The 15,613-nt window shown below is 31.8% G+C and overlaps 4 protein-coding genes across 5 annotated transcripts; 1 reads left to right on the forward strand and 3 right to left on the reverse strand.

Annotated features, from left to right (window-relative positions):
* Positions 1-11: 11 nt before the first annotated feature.
* Prp8 (pre-mRNA processing factor 8) lies at positions 12-8,376 on the forward strand. The gene is made up of 5 exons (XM_035094238.1): positions 12-157; positions 332-1,125; positions 1,421-1,759; positions 1,981-7,841; positions 8,003-8,376. Exons 2-5 carry the CDS (start codon positions 353-355, stop codon positions 8,155-8,157), a joined length of 7,128 nt encoding a protein of 2,375 aa, XP_034950129.1. The 5' UTR covers positions 12-157; positions 332-352; the 3' UTR covers positions 8,158-8,376.
* LOC118073622 (G-protein coupled receptor Mth2-like) lies at positions 8,375-13,400 on the reverse strand. The gene is made up of 6 exons (XM_035094242.1): positions 13,202-13,400; positions 12,482-13,121; positions 10,901-10,979; positions 9,939-10,123; positions 9,578-9,743; positions 8,375-8,973 (listed from the first exon to the last, which is right to left on the reverse strand). Exons 1-6 carry the CDS (start codon positions 13,352-13,354, stop codon positions 8,607-8,609), a joined length of 1,590 nt encoding a protein of 529 aa, XP_034950133.1. The 5' UTR covers positions 13,355-13,400; the 3' UTR covers positions 8,375-8,606.
* On the reverse strand, positions 10,999-11,962 carry LOC118073625 (G-protein coupled receptor Mth-like). The gene has a single exon (XM_035094246.1). The coding sequence runs from the start codon at positions 11,908-11,910 to the stop codon at positions 11,044-11,046; it is 867 nt and encodes a 288-aa protein (XP_034950137.1). The 5' UTR covers positions 11,911-11,962; the 3' UTR covers positions 10,999-11,043.
* LOC118073624 (G-protein coupled receptor Mth2-like) lies at positions 13,283-15,609 on the reverse strand. 2 transcript variants are annotated; one of them, XM_035094245.1, is made up of 2 exons: positions 14,251-15,609; positions 13,283-13,405 (listed from the first exon to the last, which is right to left on the reverse strand). In XM_035094245.1, the coding sequence occupies exons 1-2, from the start codon at positions 15,056-15,058 to the stop codon at positions 13,401-13,403; spliced, it is 813 nt and encodes a 270-aa protein (XP_034950136.1). In that variant the 5' UTR covers positions 15,059-15,609; the 3' UTR covers positions 13,283-13,400. The 2 variants fall into 2 exon arrangements, with proteins under 2 accessions (XP_034950136.1, XP_034950135.1); XM_035094244.1 differs by lacking the exon at positions 13,283-13,405 and adding an exon at positions 13,539-14,190.
* Between the last annotated feature and the right edge of the window lie 4 nt (positions 15,610-15,613).

The raw sequence follows: 15,613 nt of genomic DNA on the forward strand, positions 1-15,613 counted from the left end.
TGTGATGTTGATGCTTACCTCCATTTGACTATAAATTCTGTTTCAATGGTTTTGTACATAACGGTAGAGTTATTTTATTCGTTCGGCTAGAGTTTGAGTAAATAATTAAATCAAGATTATGCGATAAGTACTGTGAATTTATTATTTTCGATTGTTTGTAAGTATTATTGAATTATTATTTAACTTATTTTTCAATTTGATTAATGAATTCTTTGTTTATTTTAATCGTTCAATACAACAACATGTAACGTTGTATGTTGTTTAACCTCAACGAAACATTTACTGAATTAATTTATTGATTGATAAATTTAAAATCATAATCGGTTTTCAGATATAAGAATAAACGACCATCATGTCGATTCCACCATATCTTTTGGGACCCAATCCATGGGCTACAATGATAGCTCAGCAGCAAGCACACGTTCAATTGGCAGCGGTCCAAGCTCATGCTCAAGCCGCCGCTCATGCTCATGCTGCTCATCATGCTGCTCATGTTCAAGCTATGGCAGGTCCACCACTTCCTCAAATGCCTAAACAACCAGAAGTTTTATCAGAAGAAAAACTTCAAGAAAAAGCGCAAAAATGGCAACAATTACAATCAAAACGTTTTGCTGAAAAGCGAAAATTTGGTTTTGTAGATGCGCAAAAAGAGGATATGCCTCCGGAACATATTCGAAAAATTATACGCGATCATGGAGATATGAGTAGTCGAAAATACCGACATGACAAACGGGTTTATTTAGGAGCTTTAAAGTATATGCCTCATGCAGTCATGAAACTTTTAGAGAATATGCCAATGCCTTGGGAACAAATAAGAGATGTCAAAGTACTTTACCATATCACAGGCGCAATCACATTTGTCAATGAAATTCCGTGGGTCATTGAGCCAGTTTATATTGCTCAATGGGGTACAATGTGGATTATGATGAGACGTGAGAAAAGAGATCGAAGACATTTTAAGAGAATGCGATTTCCACCTTTTGATGACGAAGAACCACCACTCGACTATGCTGATAACGTTTTGGATGTTGAACCTCTTGAAGCCATTCAAATTGAACTAGATTCTGAAGAAGACCAATCTGTGGCATCTTGGTTTTATGAACATAAACCATTAGTTGGAACAAAGTAAGTATTTTTTTTTTCAATTTATTTTAATTAGAAAATATCCAACACAAATAATGGTTGGAATGGATTTCATTTTAACGTAAATATGATGAAAAGCGTAGGGGTCCTGAAACCAACTAGCATGTGAGTTGGCTGCTATAACATGTTCTCTAGCTTGTTTTAAACAAGGCTGTTGGCATGTTATGGTTGGATCAAACGCTATTCTGATTTTAAAAAAATCTTATATTAGTAATTAGTGTTAAATATTTTTTTAATTATATGTACTTAGAGGAGCAATTTTATTGTTTGTTTTTAGACACATTAACGGATCAACTTACCGGAGATGGAACTTAACACTCCCACAAATGGCAACACTTTATCGTTTAGCAAATTCGCTACTTACTGATTTAGTAGATCAAAACTTTTTCTATCTTTTTGATCCTAAATCCTTCTTTACTGCAAAAGCTTTAAACATGGCCATTCCTGGTGGCCCGAAGTTTGAACCTTTAGTAAAAGATTCAAATGCTGCTGATGAGGATTGGAATGAATTCAATGATATTAATAAAATCATTATTCGACAACCAATTCGGACAGAATATAGAATTGCTTTTCCATATCTCTACAATAACATGCCTCACTTCGTTCATCTTTCTTGGTGAGTATAAAAATATTTGTTAATTTTAAACCCACACGTCAATCAAGATGCATCATTTAGTTTAGATGTTTGTATACATTGTGTGGTAAATTAAAAGGTAGCTGTTATTCGTGTCTTTAATAAAGATAAAAGAGAAACTGCTGAGTCTACCGATAAAATTTTATTAAATAATAAATGTTACAAAAAATTGAAAGATTTAACGTAAATATTTTTTTGAATAGGTATCACGCTCCAAACGTAGTTTACATCAAAACAGAAGATCCTGATTTACCGGCATTTTATTTTGATCCTTTAATCAATCCAATTTCTCATCGTAATTCATTGAAAACAATAGAATCTACAATTGAAGAAGATGAAGATTTTGTTCTCGATGAAGATATACAACCATTTCTTCAAGAAACTCCACTTTATACTGATAATACTGCAAATGGAATTGCTTTACTTTGGGCTCCAAGACCCTTTAACACTCGGTCAGGAAGAACACGAAGAGCTATTGATATTCCCTTAGTAAAATCTTGGTATAGAGAACATTGCCCTCCTGGCCAACCGGTCAAAGTTCGTGTTAGTTATCAGAAACTTTTAAAATATTTTGTTCTAAATGCATTAAAGCACCGACATCCAAAACCTCAAAAGAAACGCTATCTCTTTAGATCCTTCAAATCAACAAAATTTTTCCAAACTACTACCATAGATTGGGTAGAAGCAGGGCTGCAAGTATGTCGTCAAGGTTATAACATGTTAAATCTTTTGATTCATCGTAAGAATCTAAACTATCTTCATTTAGATTACAACTTTAATTTAAAACCAGTTAAAACATTGACTACTAAAGAAAGAAAAAAATCACGTTTCGGTAATGCATTTCACTTGTGCCGTGAAATTCTCCGATTAACAAAATTAATTATTGATTCACATGTACAATATAGATTGAATAATGTTGATGCTTTTCAACTTGCTGATGGTCTCCAGTATATTTTTGCTCATGTTGGTCAATTAACCGGAATGTATAGGTATAAATACAAATTGATGAGACAAATTAGAATGTGCAAAGATTTAAAACACTTAATATATTATCGTTTCAATACTGGACCTGTTGGTAAAGGTCCAGGATGTGGATTTTGGGCTCCAGGTTGGCGGGTTTGGTTATTCTTTATGAGAGGTATTACTCCATTGCTGGAAAGATGGCTAGGTAATTTACTTTCACGACAATTCGAAGGTCGTCACTCTAAAGGAGTTGCTAAAACAGTGACTAAACAGCGGGTGGAGTCACATTTTGATCTCGAATTAAGAGCGTCTGTAATGCACGATATTGTTGATATGATGCCAGAAGGAATAAAACAAAACAAAGCACGTACTATTCTTCAACACTTGAGTGAAGCTTGGAGATGTTGGAAAGCTAATATTCCTTGGAAAGTACCAGGATTACCAATACCTATAGAAAACATGATTTTACGTTATGTTAAAATGAAAGCTGACTGGTGGACTAATACTGCTCATTACAATCGAGAGAGAATTCGAAGAGGTGCAACGGTTGATAAAACCGTTTGTAAAAAGAATCTTGGACGATTAACTAGATTATATTTGAAGGCAGAACAAGAGCGACAACATAATTATTTGAAAGATGGTCCTTACATTTCTCCAGAGGAAGCCGTTGCAATTTATACGACTACAGTTCATTGGTTAGAGTCAAGAAGATTTGCTCCAATTCCGTTTCCACCTCTTTCTTATAAGCACGATACAAAACTTTTAATCCTAGCATTAGAACGTCTAAAAGAAGCCTACAGTGTTAAATCACGGCTAAACCAAAGTCAAAGAGAAGAATTGGGACTTATTGAACAGGCTTACGATAATCCTCATGAGGCTCTATCACGTATCAAACGTCACTTACTTACTCAGAGAGCTTTTAAGGAAGTAGGAATTGAATTTATGGATCTTTATAGTCATTTGATTCCAGTTTATGATGTTGAACCTCTTGAAAAAATTACCGATGCTTATCTAGATCAATATTTGTGGTATGAAGCTGATAAAAGACGACTCTTTCCACCATGGGTTAAACCTTCAGACTCTGAACCTCCTCCATTGCTTGTTTATAAATGGTGTCAAGGTATTAATAATCTCCAAGATGTTTGGGACGTAAATGAAGGAGAATGTAATGTCTTACTTGAGTCCAAATTTGAAAAATTATATGAAAAGATTGATCTTACTTTATTGAATCGAGTTCTACGTTTAATCGTTGATCACAATATTGCTGATTACATGACAGCGAAAAACAATGTTGTTATTAACTATAAAGATATGAATCATACTAACAGTTATGGTATCATTCGTGGTTTGCAATTTGCTTCATTTATCGCTCAATATTATGGACTTGTCTTGGATTTATTAGTGTTGGGTCTTCAGAGAGCTAGTGAAATGGCTGGACCGCCACAAATGCCCAATGATTTTTTAACATTCCAAGACGTTGCTTCAGAAACAGCACATCCTATCAGATTATATTGTCGATATGTTGATAGAATTCATCTATTTCTTCGATTTTCTGCTGATGAAGCCAGAGATTTAATTCAACGTTATCTTACAGAACATCCCGATCCTAACAATGAAAATATTGTTGGATATAATAATAAAAAATGTTGGCCTAGAGATGCTCGTATGAGATTGATGAAACATGATGTTAATCTAGGTAGAGCAGTTTTTTGGGATATTAAAAATCGTCTACCACGATCTACAACAACTATCCAATGGGAAAATAGTTTTGTTAGTGTTTATTCTAAAGATAATCCAAATTTACTCTTCAACATGAGTGGATTTGAATGCAGAATTCTTCCAAAATGCCGAACAACTCATGAAGAATTCACTCACAGAGATGGAGTTTGGAATTTGCAGAATGAAATTACTAAAGAGCGAACAGCTCAATGTTTTCTCAGAGTTGATGATGAGAGTCTTCAGAGATTCCACAATAGAGTGAGACAAATTTTAATGGCTTCAGGATCTACAACATTTACGAAAATTGTTAACAAATGGAATACTGCATTAATTGGGTTAATGACTTATTTCAGAGAGGCTGTAGTGAATACACAAGAACTTTTAGATCTCTTAGTGAAATGTGAAAATAAAATTCAAACTCGTATAAAAATCGGACTGAATTCTAAAATGCCTTCAAGATTCCCACCTGTTGTATTTTACACACCTAAGGAACTCGGTGGGCTTGGTATGCTGTCTATGGGACACGTATTAATTCCTCAGTCTGATTTACGATGGTCTAAACAAACTGACGTTGGAATAACTCATTTTAGATCAGGTATGAGTCACGATGAAGATCAATTAATTCCAAATTTGTACCGATATATTCAACCTTGGGAATCAGAATTTATTGATTCTCAACGTGTTTGGGCTGAATATGCTTTGAAACGTCAAGAAGCTAATGCTCAAAACCGACGGTTAACTCTTGAAGATCTTGAAGACAGCTGGGATCGAGGTATTCCAAGAATTAATACGCTATTTCAAAAAGATCGTCATACTCTTGCATATGACAAAGGTTGGAGAATACGAACGGAATTTAAACAGTATCAAGTACTCAAGCAAAATCCTTTTTGGTGGACACATCAACGTCATGATGGTAAGCTGTGGAATTTGAATAATTATCGTACCGATATGATTCAAGCTCTAGGAGGTGTTGAGGGTATTTTAGAACATACATTATTCAAAGGTACTTACTTCCCAACCTGGGAAGGTCTTTTCTGGGAAAAAGCATCAGGTTTTGAAGAGTCTATGAAGTACAAAAAATTAACAAATGCTCAAAGATCTGGTCTTAATCAAATTCCCAATCGTCGTTTTACTCTTTGGTGGTCACCCACGATTAATCGTGCCAATGTTTACGTTGGTTTTCAAGTACAGTTAGATCTTACTGGTATATTTATGCATGGTAAAATTCCCACCTTAAAGATATCATTAATTCAAATATTCAGAGCTCACTTGTGGCAGAAAGTGCACGAGTCAATTGTGATGGATCTTTGTCAAGTGTTTGATCAAGAACTAGATGCTTTAGAGATTGAAACTGTACAAAAAGAGACAATTCATCCACGAAAGTCTTATAAAATGAATTCATCTTGTGCTGATATCCTTCTATTCTCTGCTTATAAATGGAATGTATCCAGACCTTCACTTCTTGCTGACTCCAAAGACACAATGGACAATACAACTACTCAAAAGTACTGGATTGATGTTCAACTTCGATGGGGAGATTATGATTCTCACGATATTGAACGTTATGCCCGTGCCAAATTTTTGGATTACACTACTGATAATATGTCGATTTATCCATCACCAACTGGATTACTTATTGCCATTGATTTGGCTTATAATCTCCATAGCGCATATGGTCACTGGTTCCCAGGATGTAAACCTCTAATTCAACAAGCTATGGCTAAAATAATGAAAGCTAATCCTGCTCTTTATGTATTACGTGAGCGCATTAGGAAAGCGCTGCAATTGTATTCTTCAGAACCTACTGAGCCGTATCTTTCATCTCAAAATTACGGAGAACTTTTCAGTAATCAAATTATTTGGTTCGTTGATGATACGAATGTCTACAGAGTAACAATTCATAAAACATTTGAAGGTAATTTAACAACTAAACCTATTAATGGAGCTATTTTCATTTTCAACCCCAGAACTGGTCAGTTATTCTTAAAAATCATTCATACATCTGTATGGGCTGGACAAAAACGTCTTGGACAGTTAGCTAAATGGAAAACTGCTGAAGAAGTAGCAGCTTTAATTCGATCACTTCCTGTTGAAGAGCAGCCTAAACAAATTATTGTAACAAGAAAGGGAATGTTAGATCCTCTTGAAGTGCATCTTCTTGATTTTCCTAACATCGTTATTAAAGGATCTGAACTTCAATTACCATTCCAAGCTTGTCTTAAAGTAGAAAAATTTGGAGATTTGATTTTAAAAGCTACGGAACCACAAATGGTGTTATTCAATCTTTACGATGATTGGCTTAAAACAATTTCATCTTATACTGCATTTTCACGTCTTATTCTCATTCTTCGTGCATTACACGTTAATACAGAGCGAACTAAAGTTGTTCTTAAGCCGGATAAAACGACAATTACAGAGCCACATCATATTTGGCCTTCTTTAACTGATGATGAATGGATTAAAGTTGAAGTACAACTTAAAGATCTTATCCTTGCAGATTATGGTAAAAAGAATAATGTTAATGTGGCCTCATTAACTCAATCAGAGATTCGTGATATTATTCTTGGTATGGAAATTAGTGCACCATCAGCTCAGCGTCAACAAATAGCAGAAATAGAGAAACAAACTAAAGAACAATCACAGCTTACTGCTACCACCACAAGAACTGTTAATAAACATGGTGATGAAATCATCACAGCAACTACATCTAATTATGAAACACAAACATTCAGTTCAAAAACTGAATGGCGTGTTAGAGCAATTTCTGCTACAAATCTTCACCTCAGAACTAATCACATTTACGTATCCTCTGATGATATTAAAGAAACAGGGTACACCTATATTCTCCCGAAGAATATTCTTAAGAAATTCGTTACTATTTCTGATCTGCGAGCTCAAATTGCTGGATATTTATATGGAATCAGTCCTCCAGATAATCCTCAAGTTAAAGAAATTCGATGTATTGTGATGGCACCACAGTGGGGAACTCATCAAACTGTTCACTTACCTAATTCACTTCCCAATCATCAATACCTTAAAGAAATGGAGCCACTCGGATGGATTCACACACAACCTAATGAACTTCCACAACTATCACCTCAGGATATATCAACTCACGCTAGAATTATGGCTGATAATCCAATTTGGGATGGTGAAAAAACAATTGTAATCACATGCAGTTTTACACCTGGTTCTTGTTCACTTACAGCTTACAAGTTAACACCCAGCGGCTTTGAATGGGGCAAACAGAATACTGACAAAGGCAATAATCCTAAAGGATATCTTCCTAGTCATTATGAAAAAGTTCAGATGCTGCTGTCTGATAGGTTCCTTGGATTCTTCATGGTTCCGAGTCAAGGATCTTGGAATTATAATTTTATGGGTAAGCTTTAACTATTTTATATATTTGTAGTTCGAAATTAATTGATTTATTACATTAAAATTTTTACTCCATAGTTATTACATAACTTATCTTTCATTATTTTTTAATAATCTGTCATTTTCATTTATTTTTAAAACAATTTTTTAATTGTCTAATTATAGGTGTAAAACATTCACCAACTATGAAGTATGAACTTCAACTGGCAAATCCGAAAGAATTTTATCATGAAGTTCATCGACCTGGACACTTCTTAAACTTTTCTAGTTTAGAAGATGGAGATGGTGTGGGAGCTGATCGTGAAGATATGTACGCTTAAATAAATTTCTTATACGTACAAAGCACTACTTTTCTCAATTGTAAATAGTAGTGTTGATTTATTCCTTGTAGTGATTGATACAGTTATATTTTTATTTTAATTAAGTGAAAAGCAGTGACCGTAATTGTATTGATATGTAAGATACTTTAAGACTCTTACAACTACAGTTGTAAAACACAGATTTAGCATTTTTCATAAATAAATTGATCATTACATGTATTGTTTGTGAGATTCTTTATTCACTGTCATGTCATTATTATTATTATCATTACAATTATTGATTTAATGGTACAAATTTATCTGTCTTTAGTGACTAGAAACTTTTTTCATCAGGCAAAAAAATTATAAATGTAAAAACAGGATATGGAATAATGTACATTATACAAATGTTGAATATAAGTGAAAAAATATCTTAATGTCACATTTTAAAAATACTTTCTCTGAAAACGTCATGTACCATCATTCTCTTCACTAGATTGAGCTAAACGATTCATCTCTGGATTGCTATTAATTCTGTCTTGAAGAGGTCCCATAGCCATTGAGGTGCCAGTTCTTGATGTTGAGCTGCAATATCCGCTTCTAGTTGAATTACGAGATCGAAAACTCCCGTTTCTAAATCCCAGCCGTTTAAGTAGTAGTCGTTTTATTTTTTCTTTCCACACGAAGATAATAAATATTATCACACCCTGTAGAGTATTTGCTAAATCTGTCACGTACCATACATAGTCAGGTACTTTTTCTTTAAATAACCAAGAGACTATTTCCATTGACCAATTGATTCCCATTACAATAAATAACTTCAAATATAGATTGAACCTGTAATTATAGAATATTTGATTCAAAATTAATTGAAAATAAATTGTTCAATTAAATACCAATTCACATTCTTCATTGATAGACCAATTACAATATCAATTCTCTAAATGATTATATACGAACTTAAATAAATTTTATGGAAGTACGATAAATTCGGTTTTTATATCAATTTTTTTTCATAAAATTTTTATTATTTTGAATTCTTTCCGAAATTGGATTGATGTCAATAAAGATAATTCTGAGCCAATAAAATTTTTATGACATTTTTTATAGCTCATGTGCCAAAAATATTCTTTGATTGATATTTTTTATATTAACTCAGTTATTGAAAGTATTCTGAATTTTTACCTTGTGTTATATAAAAATAATTGTGAAAAATAAATGAATAATACAAAACTTGGTAACGTGATTTTTTCAGCTTTATCACTACATCGCCCTTTGGGAAATCCGCAAATATTTTATTCATACTAGTCTATTCTTTAAACGAATATGTATTGGTGAACTTTTGATATATGTTCTTATACAGATTAACTATTATATAAGTACAACTACTGAAATTATTTAGTTAATATATCGCACACATTATTGAAACCATCTAACTTACCATTGTTTATTATCATCATGTCGACGACTATCACTACCTCTTAGTTGTACCGCAGTTTCTCTCTTATGATGAATAATTTTTATTGCAGTTGATATAAAAAGAATTATGTTACAAATAAAAGTCACCCCAGCAGGACCGTAAAAATAAATAGCTTTGGCTTTTTCAGCTGTAAAACAAGAAGAGGAATAAATTAGAATTTAAATGAAATCTAAATGTTTGTATTTTATTATTATTTATTGTTTTTATCTTAAACATATTATATCCTACTCAAATCTATTCATTTTTCATTCATCTTTTATCGTATTATGCAAACTAATATATTTTTTATCCCTTGAAAGGCAAAAAAATATAGAATACATACTCATAAACCAACAGGCAGATGTTCCAAATTGTGGTCGTATTAAAGTGGTTGGTATATTTGGATGTAAATCCATGATCAAGCAAACCATTGTTAATATACTAGCACAACCCCATGCATAAATTGAATAAATTTTGAATTTCTTTCGTTCACTTTGTCTTACGCTTCCTTGCATTGATCGAAAGCCTCTGTGAACAGATAAAAAATTATTATTATATGAACATAAAAAATTATAAATAAATTTTCAAAGAAGAAACACTACTTATAACAGCTACTCTATGCACTGGTCTGAAATTCTTATGTAAATTATTATTTGCTTATTAATCATTTATTTTTCTACAGAGCAATATTCATAATTATGCAATTAAATGTGCGCACTCGACTACTGAAAACATATGGATGTATAAACTGTCATGCTGATTTATCCATCAACTCACCCATTGAAACGCTTTACGCTCATCTTTCCATGATTTTTGCTTGCAAGTAAACAGATATTTCTTTTTCTTATTTTCAACTGACTTACTGAATTTTTTATTATCCAGAATATTTACTTAAATAATTAAAACAATTTTTTTTTACTTTTATAGAATTTTAAGTGATCATTTGTTAGCTAATAAATTGAATAGAAATGTTTATGTGTAATTCTCAGTCATTAGTATTGTTTGAATTTTACAATTTTTATTTTGAATGATTATTTTTTTTTTCATTTCAAAATATATTTATAAATTATGAGTCTGAGATGATCACATTGTTTATAAGAATATAGGAATAAATTTAATAAAGGAAAATCAGTAGAATTGAGAATGAATGAATATGCGTAACTTCCAGAAATACCAATGTTTATCAGAAACACACTTGACTTGTGATTTGTTAATGGGAGGAAGAGGAAGTGGTCAATATTATCGAGTTAAAGAATGCGTTATTATTTAAGTAAGTACGAAAGTATGATAATTAATAAAACTTACCCAAAAGTCCACCAAATGTCAAAACACATGACGTTCAGCCAGAAAAAACTTGCCAAAAATGAAAAATGGATTATAAATGCTGAAAATAGATAAAGAGTTATTCATCAAACATGTAGCTTAACGAGAATTTTTTTTTTTTAATATTAATTACCTCCTGCTTTACATAAACGTGGGTAAAAATATAATCTAGGAATTATTATGACAATGAAAAATGATAAATAAGCAAAAAAAAGACAAATACAATAATTTCTTACAACAAGACAGTGTAAATTTTTTAGTTCTCTAAAAATAGTGTAAATAATTATAGTTATCACTAAGCAGGGCATTGATATTGCTATTCCGCTAAGAAAAATGAATAACATTGGGTCATGACTCTCAAATTCTATTTCAAGTACTGATAAACATATATATGCACTGAAATTTCCTGTATCAGAAAAATCAAAACAATAACTATCGGTATCTATTATAAATTCATATTCATCAGAGTGAATAGAACTATTTGTCAAGAGTTGAAACTCATCTTGATTAAATTCAAGTTTCAATTCATCATCACAAGGATCTCGACTAAAGACATAAAAGCTTCCAGCGTTATCTGGCCAACTTAAATTAAATAATTGAGTTTCATTCATAACTTCAAGAGTTGTAGAATTATATATTAAAGGAAATGTTACTGTTTGATTTGTTCCGTTAATTGTTACATATTTTAGCTGAAAGTTTTGCAATGCTGATGCAGTACATATAGCAATACAGACTTTTACTGAACATAAACAAAATTGTGTTTCATTATTAAAATCATTATCGATAATATCAACTAAGGCATCAGTATTCAGTTGTTGTTTATCTAAACCACTGATATCACTTTCACCAAAATAAAGAAAATTATAATTAATATCTGAATAATTTACTAATGCTTCTTTCGGGCAATTTGCTAAATTGTCGAATCCAAAAGTAGATAATATTGGGGTGATGAAAGATATCACTATTATGAATTTAGTAATAAACACGATCATTTTGATTTATTATACTGCGTATGACAGAATACTAAATGAACTATTACTATTATTTTCTTGATCAATACAATTACGAAGGAATATATTTCAATGAAATGAGAGAATGCATGTTAATAAATTTATCAAAACCGGAAAAAGCATAATTAAGTACATATCTTTTTATACTATTAATTAAAATTAATATTGATGCTTGAGAAAAAGAATGATTTTAAAGAAGAAAAAAGTATGAGTATAAATCAATTATTTATCTAAGGTAGTTTTAATGTGATTAAATGAAAAATAAGTATTTCAAATCTAATTAAAAATGATTTCATTTTACTGGAATAAATACGAATAGCAATTATGATTTGTTAAGTAAATTCATGTAAATACATGTTATTAATATAGTAAATGAAAATACTTGAATCACATTTAGAACAATCCACTTCAATTTTGAGTTTGAATGAATCATATTTTAATTTGATTTAGTTTGTTTTGTTTGTTGAAATGTTAATGAGTTGAACAGTTTTGATCTCTATGAAAGTATGATTGCTATTTTAAAATGAAACAATAAAAATATTAAATTCATTACCCAGTGTCATGCAGAGTGTTTTAGCTTCGATAACAGCTTGACTTCCAAACTGGACGATAACCAGAGCTACATAAGCTACAAAGAGCGAAGCGACATATGCCATTAGAGTTAAGCCGTGAATATTTTTTAGTTCCCGAAGCAGAGCATATACCAAAAAAGTTATTGCTAAAAATGGTGTGGATATTGCAAATCCAATTGCATAAAAGAGTGGTACTTCTGTTTGTGTTTCTTCTTTACTAAAGCATATACCTACACCTGAATAATTAGTGCCATTCTCGCTTATTGCATTTGCCATACAATACTCATTTTGAGTCAGCCAACTATATGATTGTTCAGTAAATGATTTATTTAGGTAAAGAGTACCATTTTCCAGTAGATAATAATCATCACTATCCGGTGGAATTGTCTTAAGAATATAAAGTCCCCAATTACATGGCAAGTTATATTGAAGCTGAAAGTCATCACCTGTTTTGTTAGACAGTTCAAGTTTGTCATTGTAAATTGGTGGTAATGGTGGATCGTCTAGAAGTAATTCTGTTTGATTTCGGCATTTTCCTGATCTAACATATAAACCAGTTGGGCAACATATTGGTAAGAAAGGTTTAGTTATATTTTCATTCTTTTCTGTCACATTAAAACTCTGTTAAAAAAAAATTTGTATCTAATGATGAACAAAGATAAGCACTTATAAGCAATAATGATGGAAAGCAAATAATTTACCTCATCTAATGGCAATTTTGGTGGACTAGTGCGAGAATTTAATGCAATAATAACATTAGGTTTAATAATTTTCAATTGAGTATGACACAGGCATAACTGTGAAACTGCGAGTAACACCACATTAAACACTAAGAACATGATGATGATGTGCATCGGTTAACGGCTGATCCAATACTGTTCTTCAGAATCCATTAGACGGTTAGACTTGTTTGGTATACAAGAGATTAGTCAAGGGGAATAAGCAGAGGGAAAGAAAAGGTCAAAAATGGTAAATTAGCATCTATTATTTCACACGTTTCACGATGATAGTCACGCTAAAGTATCTTATATATATCCCACACGAGTTATTAAGTACACAAAATAAGTTGATTATCGAATTAATTCAAAAAGATAAAACCAGGCCTCTGTTTTGTTTGTGAAATGATATGATATACTAGTTTGGTTTACGATTAGCCTTGTAGTATTATTCATAATTTATCATTCCTTTTTCCTTGAATAAAATTAATTATACCATTTAAATCTGTACGTGTCTCGCAAAAAATGCATTTCAGGGATTAATTTTTACTTACTTACTTACACTAATTATCAAGAAGATTCATGGGCATTGCAATAATTCAGGTAATTAATTAATATAAAAGGTGAGAACATAAATAGATGAGTTTGTGTCATGTATGATGTCTTCAAATTCCTCAGAGACCGGTCTCTCCCACATTGACTCTAACGAGTCATTAGGGGTCAAGTAAATAACAATGTTTTCATCTAATATTCATATTAACATGTGTATATACCTTCCAAATAATTATTCCATCATTGATAATTAAATCCCATAACTATTCTCAGCTTCCAATTGCCTTTTTATTGATTTAGTAATTATTATCATGAAGAATCAAATGATTCCTTATAACTCTAGGTTTTGATATACTGATAAATCATAAGTGTGGAGAGGGATTTGTGTTTGCGATTTATTACATTGTGAGTAGTCACGTAGTCTTAAAGAGAGAAAAGATAAATAAAATAAATTTATTTAAATAACAGTGTAAATAACTCACCTATTACAATACAAAGTACATGACCATGGTAAATGAATCTTTCGCTAACAAGAAAACAGTAAGCTGCGGTAAGACATCCAACGTAACACATAAGAGTGATGCCATAGAGATTCCTTAGTTCTGGAATAACTGCATAAACGGTAAGTGTTGCAAGCAGAAACAGTATTGATATGATTAAACCAATAGGATAAATAACTGTTTGAGGTAAGATATCTTCTTTCTCCGGCTGATGACACACCAGCACTGATATGTTTTTTAGATTTTCCTGCCAGTCTATACAATACTGTGATTGTGGCAACAGTCGATCTAATGTTTGAAGACTACCATTAGGTAATAAAACAAAATTATCTTCTTCATACAGTTCTGGTTCTAAACGATACATTCCAGAAGGACAAATTTTATTTTGTATTAAATAAAAATGATGAGATAAGTTTTTTAAATGTTTTAATTCATCCACTAATTGATGATTTAAAGGAAGAAGATGTGGAAGAGACCTGTTGACTTTGATACACTCAGACAGTAGAAATGTTTCATACAAAACTTCATCGTCTTTACAACATTTACGAATACACGGTTTTCGTTGGTGTTGGCAAATACATCCGTACAACGTGTTGCTATAATTCCACAGGTAATCGGGATGGTACAGGATGTTTTGGTGGAGGAGACTACCATTCGAAAACTGTTGAAATTCACCGTGAGGTAAAGGGATAGAAAGTGATAATTGACATGATTGTGTGTTATTTTCAGTCGCGGTCGTTAATTGCCAGTAATCGATTAGTAAAGTGCAAAAGACTACAATCAATATCATAGTTGGATGTTAATTATGAATTATTGTAATGATCTAGTATCTCTTACGGATGCCCGGTATCAACTGATCAGTTAACATTTCGAAATTCTCATTTTGTCTCTTACTTCTTTGCGCCAAACTGCAGTCTCGCTTCTACACGTATGTGTTATAGATGTCCAAGTATTGAACGATCCTTGAGCATTCACGCGCACTCGTATGAATCAACCAAAGCTTGCTGTAGTCAAACAGTGAACACCACTCCTCTTATCGTATTATTGCTCACTGGCTATATTTGTTAGTACAATTTTTTTTCTCCTTCATTTATCAGATAATTTATACGTTATCTCCTGTAACTCACTATTGATCACCAATCAGACCATAATTTACATACATCAAATTCTTCTGTTAATAAGTTATACATTAATGCGTTTGCCAGGTTGACAGATTCCAATGGTCAAGGTGGCTATTATTGTATGTAACATTGAGAAATTATTTTAAATTTTTATAATACACAAGGACTATCTTTTGTTTGCTTTTTCATTATTGATTTTTTAATAGAACAATTGTTTTATCTAG

The sequence above is a fragment of the Chelonus insularis genome, unplaced genomic scaffold (genome assembly GCF_013357705.1).
Source record: "Chelonus insularis isolate UGA/USDA-ARS -01 unplaced genomic scaffold, ASM1335770v1 scaffold_362_pilon, whole genome shotgun sequence".
In the NCBI taxonomy this organism is placed as follows: domain Eukaryota; kingdom Metazoa; phylum Arthropoda; class Insecta; order Hymenoptera; family Braconidae; genus Chelonus; species Chelonus insularis.

Excerpts from the sequence above, each read along its gene's own strand:
- Prp8 (XM_035094238.1), top strand. The coding sequence starts at position 353 with ATGTCGATTCCACCATATCTTTTGGGACCCAATCCATGGGCTACAATG. Across the intron at positions 1,126-1,420 it reads AAACCATTAGTTGGAACAAA|ACACATTAACGGATCAACTT; the intron begins GTAAGTATTTTT and ends GTTTGTTTTTAG. Across the intron at positions 1,760-1,980 it reads CACTTCGTTCATCTTTCTTG|GTATCACGCTCCAAACGTAG; the intron begins GTGAGTATAAAA and ends TTTTTTGAATAG.
- LOC118073625 (XM_035094246.1), bottom strand. The coding sequence starts at position 11,910 with ATGATCGTGTTTATTACTAAATTCATAATAGTGATATCTTTCATCACC.
- LOC118073622 (XM_035094242.1), bottom strand. The coding sequence starts at position 13,354 with ATGCACATCATCATCATGTTCTTAGTGTTTAATGTGGTGTTACTCGCA. Across the intron at positions 10,980-12,481 it reads AACACTCTGCATGACACTGG|CATTTATAATCCATTTTTCA; the intron begins GTAATGAATTTA and ends ATCTATTTTCAG. Across the intron at positions 9,744-9,938 it reads ATCTGCCTGTTGGTTTATGA|CTGAAAAAGCCAAAGCTATT; the intron begins GTATGTATTCTA and ends CTTGTTTTACAG.
- LOC118073624 (XM_035094244.1), bottom strand. The coding sequence starts at position 15,058 with ATGATATTGATTGTAGTCTTTTGCACTTTACTAATCGATTACTGGCAA. Across the intron at positions 14,191-14,250 it reads TGTACTTTGTATTGTAATAG|ACTACGTGACTACTCACAAT; the intron begins GTGAGTTATTTA and ends TCTCTCTTTAAG.